Source organism: Bombina bombina, chromosome 4 (genome assembly GCF_027579735.1).
Source record: "Bombina bombina isolate aBomBom1 chromosome 4, aBomBom1.pri, whole genome shotgun sequence".
NCBI lineage: Eukaryota > Metazoa > Chordata > Amphibia > Anura > Bombinatoridae > Bombina > Bombina bombina.
This window is the reverse complement of record NC_069502.1, coordinates 915,048,219-915,063,934: the sequence shown is the minus strand read 5'-3', so window position 1 is coordinate 915,063,934 and position 15,716 is coordinate 915,048,219. Positions and strand designations below refer to the sequence as shown.

The following is a 15,716-nucleotide window of genomic DNA, read 5'->3' as shown; positions in this document are numbered from 1 at the left end:
TAGGCAGGCGAAGGGCTTGATAAATCAAGCCCTTATTGTATACAGTATATCAGCTTTTAAGCACCAGACTGCAAAAGAAATGATTTTAAATGACAAAATGTCCTTCACCATATTTAAGTGTAATGAAGACACTCCAGCCTCTCTTGAAAAGCAAGTAAAAACACAATCAACAAATAATGCAATTTTATTTATGTTATTTTATTTTTATTTATGTTATTTATGTTATTTGTGTAACATAAAAGCTAAAATATCTATCGAGTCCACTCGTCCTGTTGATCATTTTTTGGTTTACAGCTTAAAGTGACTCAAGGACAGGGCCATCTACCATAAGAATTTATGGAAATGTTTCCTGATTATTTTACTCCATAACTGAATGCTTAATGTTACAGCGCTGCATAATATGTTGGTGATTTATAAATAAACTGTAATAATAATTTTAATACACATGCATATATATTTAAACAAAAACAGCAATCCTAGGATAACCACAACTATGTACTTTTAATTCTTAACTAAATAAAGTTGGTATCGATTTTACAGCCCTTTGGTGCCTCTTTCATATGTGCGGCTGCACCTTTTTCTATTTTCAATATTTGGTCCAGCTGTTTAGCCATCGCAGCGTGCACCCCTTCCAGCTAGAGCCTAGTGGTTTGTTCCACTTTCGCTTTCCGCATACACGGAGCGTTCTGAGGATTGCAGCGGCGAGGATTGTTTATATACCATTACAATTATCTATACACAGTAACATTATAAAAAGAAGTAGTCTTTATAAATCAACATTCATGTATATCTTGGTATCTGATGAGAAAATATAAAAACAGGGATAGAAAACCCTTAACTTGCCTGAGACACGATCCAAAAGTTCTGCCAATGTAGTGGAGATAGGCAAGTGAAGAGTGCGAAATTTGTGGCCAGCTCCATACATCGGATGCTGGATGATGTGACTTGTGGCATTGATTCTGCCTTTGTATAACTGAAAAAGAACAATACATTATTGCATGCGTTGCTCAGAACGTTTGTGAAAACATTACGTACAGATCAACATTGATGGCATTAAAGGGACATGAAAGCCAAACATTTTCTTTTGTGATTCAAACAGAACAAACTATTTTAAAAACTTTCCCAATTTACTTCTTTTATCAAACTTGCTTTGTTTTTATGTTATTCTTTGTTGAAGAGATAGCTAGCTAGGTATCTAGAGCATTACTTGGCAAGAAACAGAGCTGCCATCTAGTGTTCTTACAAAACTGCTGCCATATAGTGCTGAAGACAAGATTACCTCTCCCAGGAAGCAATGTCTATTTAAGGACTAGAACAAAAAAATAGATTTTTCTACATCCTGAGTCTGCGATAAAATGAAAGTAAAAAATAAGAGAGCATGCATTTGGTATTCTTTGTTGAAGTATAGGCTTGAGCACTATATGGTAGCAGCATTTCCAAGAATGAATCTGCATTGCAGAGACTGCTTACAATTACTGCTCAAGACGTGAATTCCCTTTAAGACATTTACATACTAAACACATTTCTTATATAGAAGGCCGTACCAAATGAAGTTGGGAAGAATGTGCTGGACCAGTGTAAATAACTTTCTGCCCATATCAAAAACAAAGTCTGTGTATTCCAATCCATTTGCAACAGGATGCCAGTTATCTAAAACAGGTCTTCCATGGTACTGCAGCTACTGTGTATTTAATACAATAAGACTGTAATAAGTACGAATATAAACATTAAATTGCTTGGACACTGAAAATATTTCAGATTTTGATTTTAGATATAAATATTAAGAAAAATAATAAAAATATTTGACCACACAAAAAGCAGGGCTGTAGGCTCAGGGGTGTCCCCGTTGTCTGCAGCATTAGATGACAGCAGATTTGCAACAATGCTATACATTAGCAAGAACACTAGATAGCAGAACTATTTCCTGGATGTAGTGATTCAGGCATGTGCACACTATCTAGATAACTCTTCAACAAAGAGTAACGTGAGAACGAAGCAAATTTGATAACAGAAGTTTACTGGAAACTTTTTTTTAAAATTGTATTCTTTATCTGAATAATGAAAAAAAATGTGGTTTTCATGTCCCCATTGTACACTAGCTTTTTCTTTGTATAAAGGTTTGGTAGATTATCTATTTAAATAGCCCATTGGGGGGGGGGGGGGGGGGGTTGTAACAATGTATAGTTTTGCTTATTTTTAAATAACATTGTGCTGATTTTCAGACTCTTAATCAAGCCCCAAAGTTTAGAAGTATACGGATGTCTACAGACTCCAGCTTGCTCCTTTTTATGTAATAAGTCTTTATCTTTTCATATAGAGGTATGGGGGGAGGGACTGCTATTCCTGCTTTCTCAGCCCATTTCAGTGGGAGTCCCAGCCTAAACTCATCAACAGTGCTAAACTGGGAGCTTCTAAGTACGTTTTTAAAAGGTTTTATATACTGGATTTCTATATCAGTATCTGTGCATATTCGTCTTTATAGTAGCATCTAAAATAAAAAATGGTTTATTCAGCACAGGAACAAAGTGCCATATAATGCTATATTCTTTTTAATATTTAACAAATATATACATATTTTTGAGTATCATGTCACTTTATCTATTGATCAAAACTACTGCTCACTTTACATTCGAGTAGATTAGAAAACATGCACTGCCACCTAGTGGACGCAAAAGGCAATGTAAATTTTTTTGCTTCTCGAAAAAATGACAATAAATTGTCACTTGGTGCAAAGTCACTACCCACAGCAACTCCATATTCTATCAAGTACAAATAATAAGCACAAACTCATGGTAAAGCGAACATAACTGATTAATGGTGCATCAGCTGAAATGTCAACCCTTTCTCCCATATTTAAGAAGGTTCCTCAACCAGAGATCAAAGAGGGCAATAAGGGATCATTTTAGTTTACCCGGTCGTCAGGGGAGGTATTCTGCCTCTCAAACCAGTGACTGCTACTTCATTACCATTCATATTTCCAGGATGGAATTGATTTAAATCACTAGCCAGTAAGAACTATTTAAATCAATTTAAAAGGGACACTGAACACAATTTTTTCTTTAGTGATAGAGCATGCAATTTTAAGCAACTTTCTAATTTACACCTATTAATTTTTCTTCATTCTCTTGCTATCTTTATTTGAAAAAGGCAAATAAGGCTTTTTTTGGTCCGATATCTGGACAGCACTTTTTTTTATTGGTGGATGAATTTATCCACCAATCATCAAGAACACCCCAGGTTGTTCACCAAAAATTGGCCAGCATCTAAACTTACATTCTTGCATTTCAAATAAAGATACAAAGAGAATGAAGAAAATTTGATAATAGGAGTAAATTAGAAAGTTGCTTAAAATGTCATGCTTTATCTGAATCACAAAAGAAAACATTGGGGTTCAGTGTCCCTTTAAATCATGATTTTCATTTTCAGATCAATAACTTTTCAGATTATTTTCCGGGTATATCAGACCATTACTGATTTGGGTATATATAATTAGATACGCAAAGATAGATCATTTAAATGAATTCAATATTGGGAGGTGGATTATTTCCAGTTTAGTAGGTTAACAATTCATATTTGATCAACTTTTCAGATGTACTTTATTGGAAGAAAAAAATAAATTTGATAAGATAAGTAAATCTGAAAAATGTGTGCTCTATCTGAAACCCATACGTTTTCTTTCATGATTATGTCCCTTTAAGGTCTATTTCTCAACATGTTTATTTTATACGACTTTTGCTGTGAAGAAGAGGCATGTTATATCCGCATACACAAATTCACAGTTTTGAGAACCAGAAAACCAATAATACCTGATTATATCTTCAAGATAAAAAAAAAATTGCCCAAAATAATCTGACTGAAACCTCTGGACATTGTGAATGGTTCAATGAACCTAATTTACCAAAAAAATTAAACATTACAGCCATCAATATACAGCATCTTGCTATATAATTAAAAATTAATCTATACTTTAGGATGAATAACCTTTACATTATAATGTATCTTAAGGAAACTATCTTTAGACCGAATCGTCCTCAAAAAGTGATTTAAAAAAAAAAAAAAAATCAAACTGATTTTTGTTTTTTAAAATGTTTATTTTTATCCACCCTGGATATATCCATAGGTCGGGATGGGCCACCCTGGTCCCTCAACCCCTTTTGAGACAGCCATTTGATCCATATTCACTGTGCATACAGTGGTTCACTCCATGTTTTCACAGAGTGCAGAAACCATGAAACAAATAGCAGTGAATGTCAGCGAAAGCCCATAGTTTGCTTCCCCCTGGAAGTATCTTTGCCGGCCAGTGATTTTACAAATGGAATAAATAGCAAGTAAAAAGGAAATTTATGCTTACCTGATAAATTTCTTTCTTTTACGATACGACAAGTCCACGGATTTCATCCTTACTTATGGGATATCGCCTCCTGGTCAGCAGGAGGAGGCAAAGAGCACCACAGCAGAGCTGTATATATAGCACCTCCCTTCCCTCCCACTCCAGTCTTTCGACCGAAGTTAGGAAGAGAAAGGAAAAGCCAAAGTGCAGAGGTGACTGAAGTTTAACAAAATAAAGACCTGTCTTAGAAAATGACAGGGTGGGCCGTGGACTCGTCATATCGTAAAAGAAATAAATTTATCAGGTAAGCATAAATTTCCTTTTCTTTTACAAGATATGATGAGTCCACGGATTTCATCCTTACTTATGGGATACAATACCAAAGCTATAGGACACGGATGAAAGGGAGGGACAAGACAGGAACCTAAACGGAAGGCACCACTGCTTGAAGAACCTTTCTCCCAAAAAAAGCCTCGGACGAGGCAAAAGTATCAAATTTGGAAAAAGTGTGAAGAGACGACCAAGTTGCAGCCTTGCAAATCTGTTCAACAGAAGCATCATTTTTAAATGCCCAGGAGGAAGCCACAGCCCTAGTAGAATGAGCCATAATTCTTTCAGGAAGCTGCTGTCCAGCAGTCTCATATGCAAAACGGATTATTCTCTTCAGCCAAAAAGAAAGGGAGGTAGCCGTAGCTTTCTGGCCCCTACGTTTTCCGGAAAAAACAACAAATAATGAAGATGATTGACTAAATTCTTTAGTCGCCTGCAAGTAAAACTTCAGGGCACGGACCACGTCCAAGTTATGCAACAGACGCTCCTTCTTAGAAGAAGGATTGGGACACAATGAAGGAACAATCATTTCCTAATATTTTTGTTGGAAACAACCTTAGGAAGAAAACCAGGTTTGGTATGTAACACTACCTTATCAGAATGAAAAATAAGGTAAGGAGAATCACATTGTAGAGCCGAAAGCTCTGCGAGCAGAAGAAATAGCAACCAAAAATAAAACCTTCCAAGATAATAACTTAATATCTATGGAACGCATAGGTTCAAACGGAACCCATTGAAGAACCTTAAGAACTAAATTCAAACTCCAAGGAGGAGTAATTGGTCTAAACTCAGGCCTGATCCTAGTCAGAGCCTGACAAAAGGATTGAACATTCGGAATATATGCCAGACGTTTGTGTAGCAAAATAGATAAAGCAGAAATCTGTCCCTTTAAGGAACTTGCTGATAACCCCTTCTCCAATCCGACTTGGAGAAAGGACAAAATCCTAGGAATCCTAATCTTACTCCATTAGTAACCCTTGGATTCGCACCAATAAAAATATTTATGCCATATCTTATGGTAAATCTTTCTAGTAACAGGCTTACGTGCCTGAATCAAGGTATCAATGACCGGATCAGAAAACCCTCGCTTAGATAAAATCAAGCGTTCAATCTCCAAGCAATCAGCTGTAGAGAAATTAGATTTGGATGATGGAAGGGTCCCTGAATGAGAAGGTCCTGCCTCAATGGAAGCTTCCACGGTAGCAGAGAGGACATGTCCACTAGATCGGCATACCAAGTCCTGCAAGGCCACGCAGGAGCGATGAGAATCACTGAAGCCCTCTCCTGTTTGATCCGAGCAATCACCCGGGGAAGGAGAGCAAACGGAAACACATAAGCTAGGTTGAACGACCAAGGCACTGCCAAGGCATCTATCAGTTCGGCCTGAGGATCCCTGGACCTGGATCCGTATCTCAGGAGCTTGGCATTCTGACGAGATGCCATAAGATCCAGCTCTGGTCTGCCCCATCTGAGAATCAGAGTGGCAGAGAGCTCCGGATGGAGTTCCCATTCCCCCGGATGAAACGTCTGTCTGCTCAAAAAATCCGCTTCCCAGTTGTCCACTCCTGGGATGTAGATTGCCGACAGATAACAAGAGTGAGCTTCCGCCTACCAAATTATTTTGGATACTTCCGCCATTGCCAAGGAACTCCTTGTTCCTCCCTGATGATTGATATAAGCCACAGTCGTGATGTTGTCCGACTGAAAACGGATGAATTTGGCCGTAGCCAACTGAGGTCAAGCCTGAAGCGCATCGAAAATTGCCCTCAACTCCAGAATATTTAGTAGAAGTAGAGACTCCGACCGAGTCCACACACCCTGAGCCTTCAGGGAATTCCAGACTGCTCCCCATCCTAGTAGACTGGCGTCCGTTGTCACTATCACCCATGAGGGTCTGCGGAAGCACGTCCCTTGGGACAGATGATCCTGCGACAACCACCAAAGAAAAGAGTCTCTTGTCTCCAGATCTATCTGAGGAGACAAATTTGCATAATCCCCATTCCAGTGACTGAGCATGCTCAGCTGTAGAGGTTTGAGATGAAAATGAGCATATACTGTCAAATATTACCTATTAAGCAATTTAAGACTAAATTAGCCCCTTGCACCTCGCCACAGCTCTGCTGTGGCGCCTACCTGCTCCAAACCGAAACACAATAGTTGTGGACGGTGCTCCTAAAGTCGCTTATGAGTTTGTAAGCACAAGCGACTTAGGCCACACCGGAGCCTAGATACATGCAGCTCCAAGACCGGATCCGGACAGAAAATGCGCGTCTGAGCGCGCGAAAATCAAGCCTCGCCCCTCGTGGGCGCAACTAACATCCCCGGTTATAGCAATCACGCATGGGAAATAAAACATGTCGGTTCTCATAATAGTACCACGAATCACCAATGTGCCCCTTCACATAAACACACAACAGTTGTCAAAGTGAATAAATACTGTGCTGCGCATGCCACAATCTCCCAGCGTCAAGCCCATAGTAAAAAGCATTAGCCCCTGGTTAACCCGTTATTAGGCTACTGATTGACAACAAACAAAGGTAATATTTATGCACCTAACCTGTACTGCAAAAACGATTACTCTCTCACTGTACAGGGAATAAGTGCCAGTCTGTTCTGAGATACTTCAGTCTCCCCAGAAAAAAAAACACTGTACATACCTCTAAGCTGAACGCAATATGAAGCAGTCCCACACAATGAAGATGTTCCCTTTCCTCACCTCCAGCACTTCTGTGGGGACAAATAAAGTCTTAGATAATAATTGCTAAGACCATCAGCAGGGCAGCGCGATGACTTAGAAGTGAGAATCTCCCCAGTTAAATTGCTTAGAAGCCAGAAGCTCTAGCCCTGAGAAAAAAATAGTACACACCGGCACCATTTGAAAATAATAAACTGTTGATTGAAGAATCTAAACTAACACCTCACTTTATCTCTTCCTATCACTAACACAGGCAAAGAGAATGACTGGGGTGGGAGGGAAGGGAGGACCTATATATACAGCTCTGCTGTGGTGCTCTTTGCCTCCTCCTGCTGACCAGGAGGCGATATCCCATAAGGATGAAATCCGTGGACTCGTCATATCTTGTAAAAGAAAAAAATGTTTTTGTTCATTAAACTTAGTTAGATGATACATTATGTGTTGTGATTATTTTATTAGGTTTATAATATTGTTTAGCATTTAAAGTCTTAATTTCAAAGCTTTAAAAATAATGTATTAGGTGTTACTTATGACAATTTTGAGAGGGGCTTGGAACCTAACTCCCTCACTTCCCAATGACTTACATTATAAACTGTGTTTCGATTTACAACAGTTTCTATTTACAACCATTCCTTCTGGAAACTAACCCCGGCGTAAACTGAGGACTACCTGTATTCTATTTTTCAATAAATTAATGTTTTTAATAAGTTAAATTTGCCCGGTTTGGTTGTATCGATATTTATTCCCATTCTAGAAAATGACTGTCAAAAGCACCTTTGGTCTACTTATTGGACATACCTTTCAAGCTGCTGCTTTCTCTATCTTATCAGACCTTGCACTGCTACATTTAAAACTAAAAACTTTTAGGGATAATGTATTCAGGAAATCATCTGGTGAGGATCTCATTTTATTTCTCTGTACACAATTTTAAAGGGATATAAACCCCACATTGTTATTTCATGATTCAGATAGAGCTGGCAATTGTAAACAACTTTCTAATTATCTTCTTTTATTAATTTTAATTTGTTCACTTGGTATCTTTTGTTGAAAAGCAGGGATGTATGCTTAGGAGCCGGCCAATTTCTAGAGCACTATATGGCAGCAGTTTTGAAAGAATGTTATCCGTTTCCTGCAGCACCATGTCCTCCAATCTAGTGCTCCAGATGCCTACCTAGGTATCTCTTCAACACAAAATATCATGAAAACAAAGCAAACTAGATAATGTAAGTAAATTGGAAACTTTTTTTTAAATGGTATGTTCTGTCTGAATAAAAAAAAACTATTTTGGGTTTCAAATCTATTTAAACAGACTGGGCTCTATCCCACTTCCTACTAGAAGGTTGGATTTATGATTCTATAAATAAAATGTTTAGTATACACTGTGCGGCCACTTTATAAGGTACAGCTACCTAGTAGCGGGTTGAGCCTCCTTTAGCCTTTAAAACAGTCTGAATACATCTAGGCATGGATTCAACAAGCTGCTGAAAACATTGTGGAGCTATTGTGTACCATACAGACATGAGTGTGTCAAGCAACACCTGGAGATTCAACTGAGGTATAGGCCTGCAGCAAATGGCCCTTTCCAGCTAATCCCAAAGATGAAATCCGGGGGCTGAGTGCAGCAAAGAAATGATACAGACTTTTGCGCACCGGCACATTATCCTGCTGGAAGTAACCATCTGCCGGAGGAAAAACTGTCAACATGAATGGATGCACTTGGTCAGCAATAATGTTTCCGTACACTGTGGCATTCAAACGTGAATCTAGTGGTATCTATGGACCCAACGTGTGCCAAGAAAACATTCCAACACCATAACATAGCCCCCACCACCTTGCACAGTTTTCATCAGACATGACAGGTCCATGAATTCATGCTGTTTTTGCCAATTCCGGAACCTTCCATCAACATCACGAACTAGGAACCTTTGTCCAGTCTTCAATGGTCCAGTGCTGGTGTTGTGCTCACAGAAGTCATGCTCTTTTGTTTTTCTCTGGTAACAGCACCCGACGTGGCTGCTGCTGTTGTAGCCCACCTGCGACAAGGTGCGCCTAGTGGTGTGTTGCAATGTTTTTCTCTGCACCAAGGTTGAATTCTAATGTGATTCACAAAATTGTGGCCTGTCTGTCTTCTTGCCCAAGTCTAGCCATCCTATTCTTAACTCGAATACTGCATGTTTTTAAAATATATAACCCAGACTACCATCTCTGGACTAAGTAACTACTCATTTTACCACAAATCTCTTGTAAACAGTTTACAAATAACTATCACCATCATACCATACAGAGTAATTTGCTTATATAAGAGTACTGGAGGAGATGTTAAATTTACTTTGGCACTGCAATAACGCTAATAAGTATGTGAAATCTGGGGGCCTAAATAACCAAACTGTATAGTTTTATCTACCTGCTCCATGTGCCTACGGCCCATTATCCATATTTAAAAAATTATGGAAAGTAGAAAGGTATAGAATTAAAGTCATAATAATCACATAAAACACTTAAATGCATTAGAGCCTTTTATTATCGCAAAAATGCTTGTGTGTAGCAATGGCATTCAAAGACCATATTCAAAAGATATTTTTTTAGCTCCCCCTAAAAGAGAATGATTCAAAATCTATTAGATTTGTTATGATGTTCCTGTGCTGAATAAACCAACTTTATGTGGGAACTAACCATATCGGCCAATAAGCAATTAGCAAATCTGTCCCAGGACCCAGAAGTACACAAATGGGCACTTCCTGTTAATTTTACCTTAAAGGGATATTACACCATGTGAAATTGTAATATAGAATGTTTAATTATGCATTGTTAAACTTTGTTTTGTTTCTTATTTTGTCCCCTTTTCCTGTAATTTAACTGTGAAAATGGTTAGTTTTCTGAATTTCCCTATGTTTCTATAGAGTGATGGACATTGCCATAACTTAAGTTTCCCCTTATATATATTTCCTGCTGAGGACAAATAGGGACAGAAATAAAACCGCAAACAAAAAGGACTGTCTTGTGTGGAACATAGGATTATCTAAAAGGGTCTCCACAAAGCCTGGTTTGCACAAACAGAGAATATAAAATGAATTCATACATTGTTCCAGTCATTACTTTATAGAAAACAGAATTTATGTTTACCTGATAAATTTCTTTCTCCAACGGTGTGTCCGGTCCACGGCGTCATCCTTACTTGTGGGATATTCTCTTCCCCAACAGGAAATGGCAAAGAGCCCAGCAAAGCTGGTCACATGATCCCTCCTAGGCTCCGCCTACCCCAGTCATTCGACCGACGTTAAGGAGGAATATTTGCATAGGAGAAACCATATGGTACCGTGGTGACTGTAGTTAAAGAAAATAAAATATCAAACCTGATTAAAAAAACCAGGGCGGGCCGTGGACCGGACACACCGTTGGAGAAAGAAATTTATCAGGTAAACATAAATTCTGTTTTCTCCAACATAGGTGTGTCCGGTCCACGGCGTCATCCTTACTTGTGGGAACCAATACCAAAGCTTTAGGACACGGATGAAGGGAGGGAGCAAATCAGGTCACCTAAATGGAAGGCACCACGGCTTGCAAAACCTTTCTCCCAAAAATAGCCTCAGAAGAAGCAAAAGTATCAAACTTGTAAAATTTGGTAAAAGTGTGCAGTGAAGACCAAGTCGCTGCCCTACATATCTGATCAACAGAAGCCTCGTTCTTGAAGGCCCATGTGGAAGCCACAGCCCTAGTGGAATGAGCTGTGATCTTTCGGGAGGCTGCCGTCCGGCAGTCTCGTAAGCCAATCTGATGATGCTTTTAATCCAAAAAGAGAGAGAGGTAGAAGTTGCTTTTTGACCTCTCCTTTTACCTGAATAAACAACAAACAAGGAAGATGTTTGTCTAAAATCCTTTGTAGCATCTAAATAGAATTTTAGAGCGCGAACAACATCCAAATTGTGCAACAAACGTTCCTTCTTTGAAACTGGTTTTGGACACAGAGAAGGTACGATAATCTCCTGGTTAATGTTTTTGTTAGAAACAACTTTTGGAAGAAAACCAGGTTTAGTACGTAAAACCACCTTATCTGCATGGAACACCAGATAAGGAGGAGAACACTGCAGAGCAGATAATTCTGAGACTCTTCTAGCAGAAGAAATCGCAACTAAAAACAAAACTTTCCAAGATAATAACTTAATATCAACGGAATGTAAGGGTTCAAACGGAACCCCCTGAAGAACTGAAAGAACTAAATTGAGACTCCAAGGAGGAGTCAAAGGTTTGTAAACAGGCTTGATTCTAACCAGAGCCTGAACAAAGGCTTGAACATCTGGCACAGCTGCCAGCTTCTTGTGAAGTAATACCGACAAGGCAGAAATCTGTCCCTTCAGGGAACTTGCAGATAATCCTTTTTCCAATCCTTCTTGAAGGAAGGATAGAATCCTAGGAATCTTAACCTTGTCCCAAGGGAATCCTTTAGATTCACACCAACAGATATATTTTTTCCAAATTTTGTGGTAAATCTTTCTAGTCACAGGCTTTCTGGCCTGAACAAGAGTATCGATCACAGAATCTGAGAATCCTCGCTTCGATAAAATCAAGCGTTCAATCTCCAAGCAGTCAGCTGGAGTGAAACCAGATTCGGATGTTCGAACGGACCTTGAACAAGAAGGTCTCGTCTCAAAGGTAGCTTCCAAGGTGGAGCCGATGACATATTCACCAGATCTGCATACCAAGTCCTGCGTGGCCACGCAGGAGCTATCAAGATCACCGACGCCCTCTCCTGCTTGATCCTGGCTATCAGCCTGGGGATGAGAGGAAATGGCGGGAACACATAAGCTAGTTTGAAGGTCCAAGGTGCTACTAGTGCATCCACTAGAGTCGCCTTGGGATCCCTGGATCTGGCCCCGTAGCAAGGAACTTTGAAGTTCTGACGAGAGGCCATCAGATCCATGTCTGGAATGCCCCACAGGTGAGTGACTTGGGCAAAGATTTCCGGATGGAGTTCCCACTCCCCCGGATGCAATGTCTGACGACTCAGAAAATCCGCTTCCCAATTTTCCACTCCTGGGATGTGGATAGCAGACAGGTGGCAGGAGTGAGACTCCGCCCAAAGAATAATTTTGGTTACTTCTTCCATCGCTAGGGAACTCCTTGTTCCCCCCTGATGGTTGATGTACGCAACAGTCGTCATGTTGTCTGATTGAAACCGTATGAACCTGGTCCTCGCAAGCTGGGGCCAGGCCTGGAGCGCATTGAATATCGCTCTCAGTTCCAGAATATTTATCGGTAGAAGAGATTCTTCCCGAGACCAAAGACCCTGAGCTTTCAGGGATCCCCAGACCGCGCCCCAGCCTATCAGACTGGCGTCGGTCGTGACAATGACCCACTCTGGTCTGTGGAACATCATCCCTTGAGACAGATTGTCCAGGGACAGCCACCAACGGAGTGAGTCTCTGGTCCTCTGATTTACTTGTATCTTCGGGGACAAGTCTGTATAGTCCCCATTCCACTGACTGAGCATGCACAGTTGTAATGGTCTTAGATGAATGCGCGCAAAAGGAACTATGTCCATCGCCGCCACCATCAACCCGATCACTTCCATGCACTGAGCTATGGAAGGAAGAGGAACGGAATGAAGTATCCGACAAGAGTCCAGAAGCTTTGTTTTTCTGGCCTCTGTTAGAAAGATCCTCATTTCTAAGGAGTCTATAATTGTTCCCAAGAAGGGAACCCTTGTTGACGGGGATAGAGAACTCTTTTCCACGTTCACTTTCCAGCCGTGAGATCTGAGAAAGGCCAGGACAATGTCCGTGTGAGCCTTTGCTTGAGGAAGGGACGACGCTTGAATCAGAATGTCGTCCAGGTAAGGTACTACTGCAATGCCCCTTGGTCTTAGCACCGCTAGAAGGGACCCTAGTACCTTTGTGAAAATCCTTGGAGCAGTGGCTAATCCGAAAGGAAGCGCCACGAACTGGTAATGTTTGTCCAGGAATGCAAACCTTAGGAACCGATGATGTTCCTTGTGGATAGGAATATGTAGATACGCATCCTTTAAATCCACCGTGGTCATAAATTGACCTTCCTGGATGGAAGGAAGGATAGTTCGAATGGTTTCCATCTTGAACGATGGGACCTTGAGAAATTTGTTTAAGATCTTGAGATCTAGGATTGGTCTGAACGTTCCCTCTTTTTTGGGAACTATGAACAGATTGGAGTAGAACCCCATCCCTTGTTCTCTTAATGGAACAGGATGAATTACTCCCATTTTTAACAGGTCTTCTACACAATGTAAGAACGCCTGTCTTTTTATGTGGTCTGAAGACAACTGCGACTTGTGGAACCTCCCCCTTGGGGGAAGTCCCTTGAATTCCAGAAGATAACCCTGGGAGACTATTTCTAGCGCCCAAGGATCCAGAACATCTCTTGCCCAAGCCTGAGCGAAGAGAGAGAGTCTGCCCCCCACCAGATCCGGTCCCGGATCGGGGGCCAATATTTCATGCTGTCTTGGTAGCAGTGGCAGGTTTCTTGGCCTGCTTTCCCTTGTTCCAGCCTTGCATTGGTCTCCAAGCCGGCTTGGCCTGAGAAGTATTACCCTCTTGCTTAGAGGACGTAGCACCTTGGGCTGGTCCGTTTTTACGAAAGGGACGAAAATTAGGTCTATTTTTTGCCTTGAAGGGCCGATCCTGAGGAAGGGCGTGGCCCTTACCCCCAGTGATATCAGAGATAATCTCTTTCAAGTCAGGACCAAACAGCGTTTTCCCCTTGAAAGGAATGTTTAGTAGCTTGTTCTTGGAAGACGCATCAGCCGACCAAGATTTCAACCAAAGCGCTCTGCGCGCCACAATAGCAAACCCAGAGTTCTTAGCCGCTAACTTAGCCAATTGCAAAGAGGCGTCTAGAGTGAAAGAATTAGCCAATTTGAGAGCATTGATTCTGTCCATAATCTCCTCATAAGGAGGAGAGTCACTATCGAGCACCTTAAGCAGTTCATCAAACCAGAAATATGCGGCTGTAGTGACAGGGACAATGCATGAAATGGGTTGTAGAAGGTAACCCTGCTGAACAAACATCTTTTTAAGCAAACCTTCTAATTTTTTATCCATAGGATCTTTGAAAGCACAACTATCCTCTATGGGAATAGTGGTGCGTTTGTTTAAAGTAGAAACCGCTCCCTCGACCTTGGGGACTGACTGCCATAAGTCCTTTCTGGGGTCGACCATAGGAAACAATTTTTTAAATATGGGGGGAGGGACGAAAGGAATACCGGGCCTTTCCCATTCTTTATTAACAATGTCCGCCACCCGCTTGGGTATAGGAAAAGCTTCTGGGAGCCCCGGCACCTCTAGGAACTTGTCCATTTTACATAGTTTCTCTGGGATGACTAAATTTTCACAATCATCCAGAGTGGATAATACCTCCTTAAGCAAAATGCGGAGATGTTCCAATTTAAATTTAAATGTAATCACATCAGATTCAGCCTGCTGAGAAATGTTCCCTAAATCAGTAATTTCTCCCTCAGACAAAACCTCCCTGGCCCCCTCAGATTGGGTTAGGGGCCCTTCAGAGATATTAATATCAGCGTCGTCATGCTCTTCAGTAACTAAAACAGAGCAGCCACGCTTACGCTGACAAGGGTTCATTTTGGCTAAAATGTTTTTGACAGAATTATCCATTACAGCCGTTAATTGTTGCATAGTAAGGAGTATTGGCGCGCTAGATGTACTAGGGGCCTCCTGAGTGGGCAAGACTCGTGTAGACGAAGGAGGGAATGATGCAGTACCATGCTTACTCCCCTCACTTGAGGAATCATCTTGGGCATCATTGTCATTATCACATAAATCACATTTATTTAGATGAATAGGAATTCTGGCTTCCCCACATTCAGAACACAGTCTATCTGGTAGTTCAGACATGTTAAACAGGCATAAACTTGATCAGAAAGTACAAAAAACGTTTTAAAATAAAACCGTTACTGTCACTTTAAATTTTAAACTGAACACACTTTATTACTGCAATTGCGAAAAAACATGAAGGAATTGTTCAAAATTCACCAAATTTTCACCACAGCGTCTTAAAGCCTTGAAAATATTGCACACCAATTTTGGAAGCTTTAACCCTTAAAATAACGGAACCGGAGCCGTTTTAAGCTTTAAACCCCTTTACAGTCCCTGGTATCTGCTTTGCTGAGACCCAACCAAACCCAAAGGGGAATACGATACCAAATGACGCCTTCAGAAGTCTTTTATAAGTATCAGAGCTCCTCTCACATGCGACTGCATGCCATGCCTCTCAAAAACAAGTGCGCAACACCGGCGCGAAAATGAGACTCTGCCTATGCTTTGGGAAAGCCCCTAAAGAATAAGGTGTCTAAAACAGTGCCTGCCGATATTATTA

The 15,716-nt window shown here is 40.7% G+C and overlaps 1 protein-coding gene across 7 annotated transcripts in view; it reads right to left on the bottom strand.

Annotated features, from left to right (window-relative positions):
* The window catches only part of BIRC6 (baculoviral IAP repeat containing 6), an 854,588-nt gene that overhangs the window by 285,229 nt on the left and 553,643 nt on the right, over positions 1-15,716 (bottom strand). For all 7 annotated transcript variants that reach the window (XM_053711846.1, XM_053711848.1, XM_053711852.1 and 4 more), the window contains exon 57: positions 844-973. In XM_053711846.1, the coding sequence (XP_053567821.1) occupies positions 844-973 (130 nt within the window). The remainder of the gene's footprint in view (positions 1-843; positions 974-15,716) is intronic.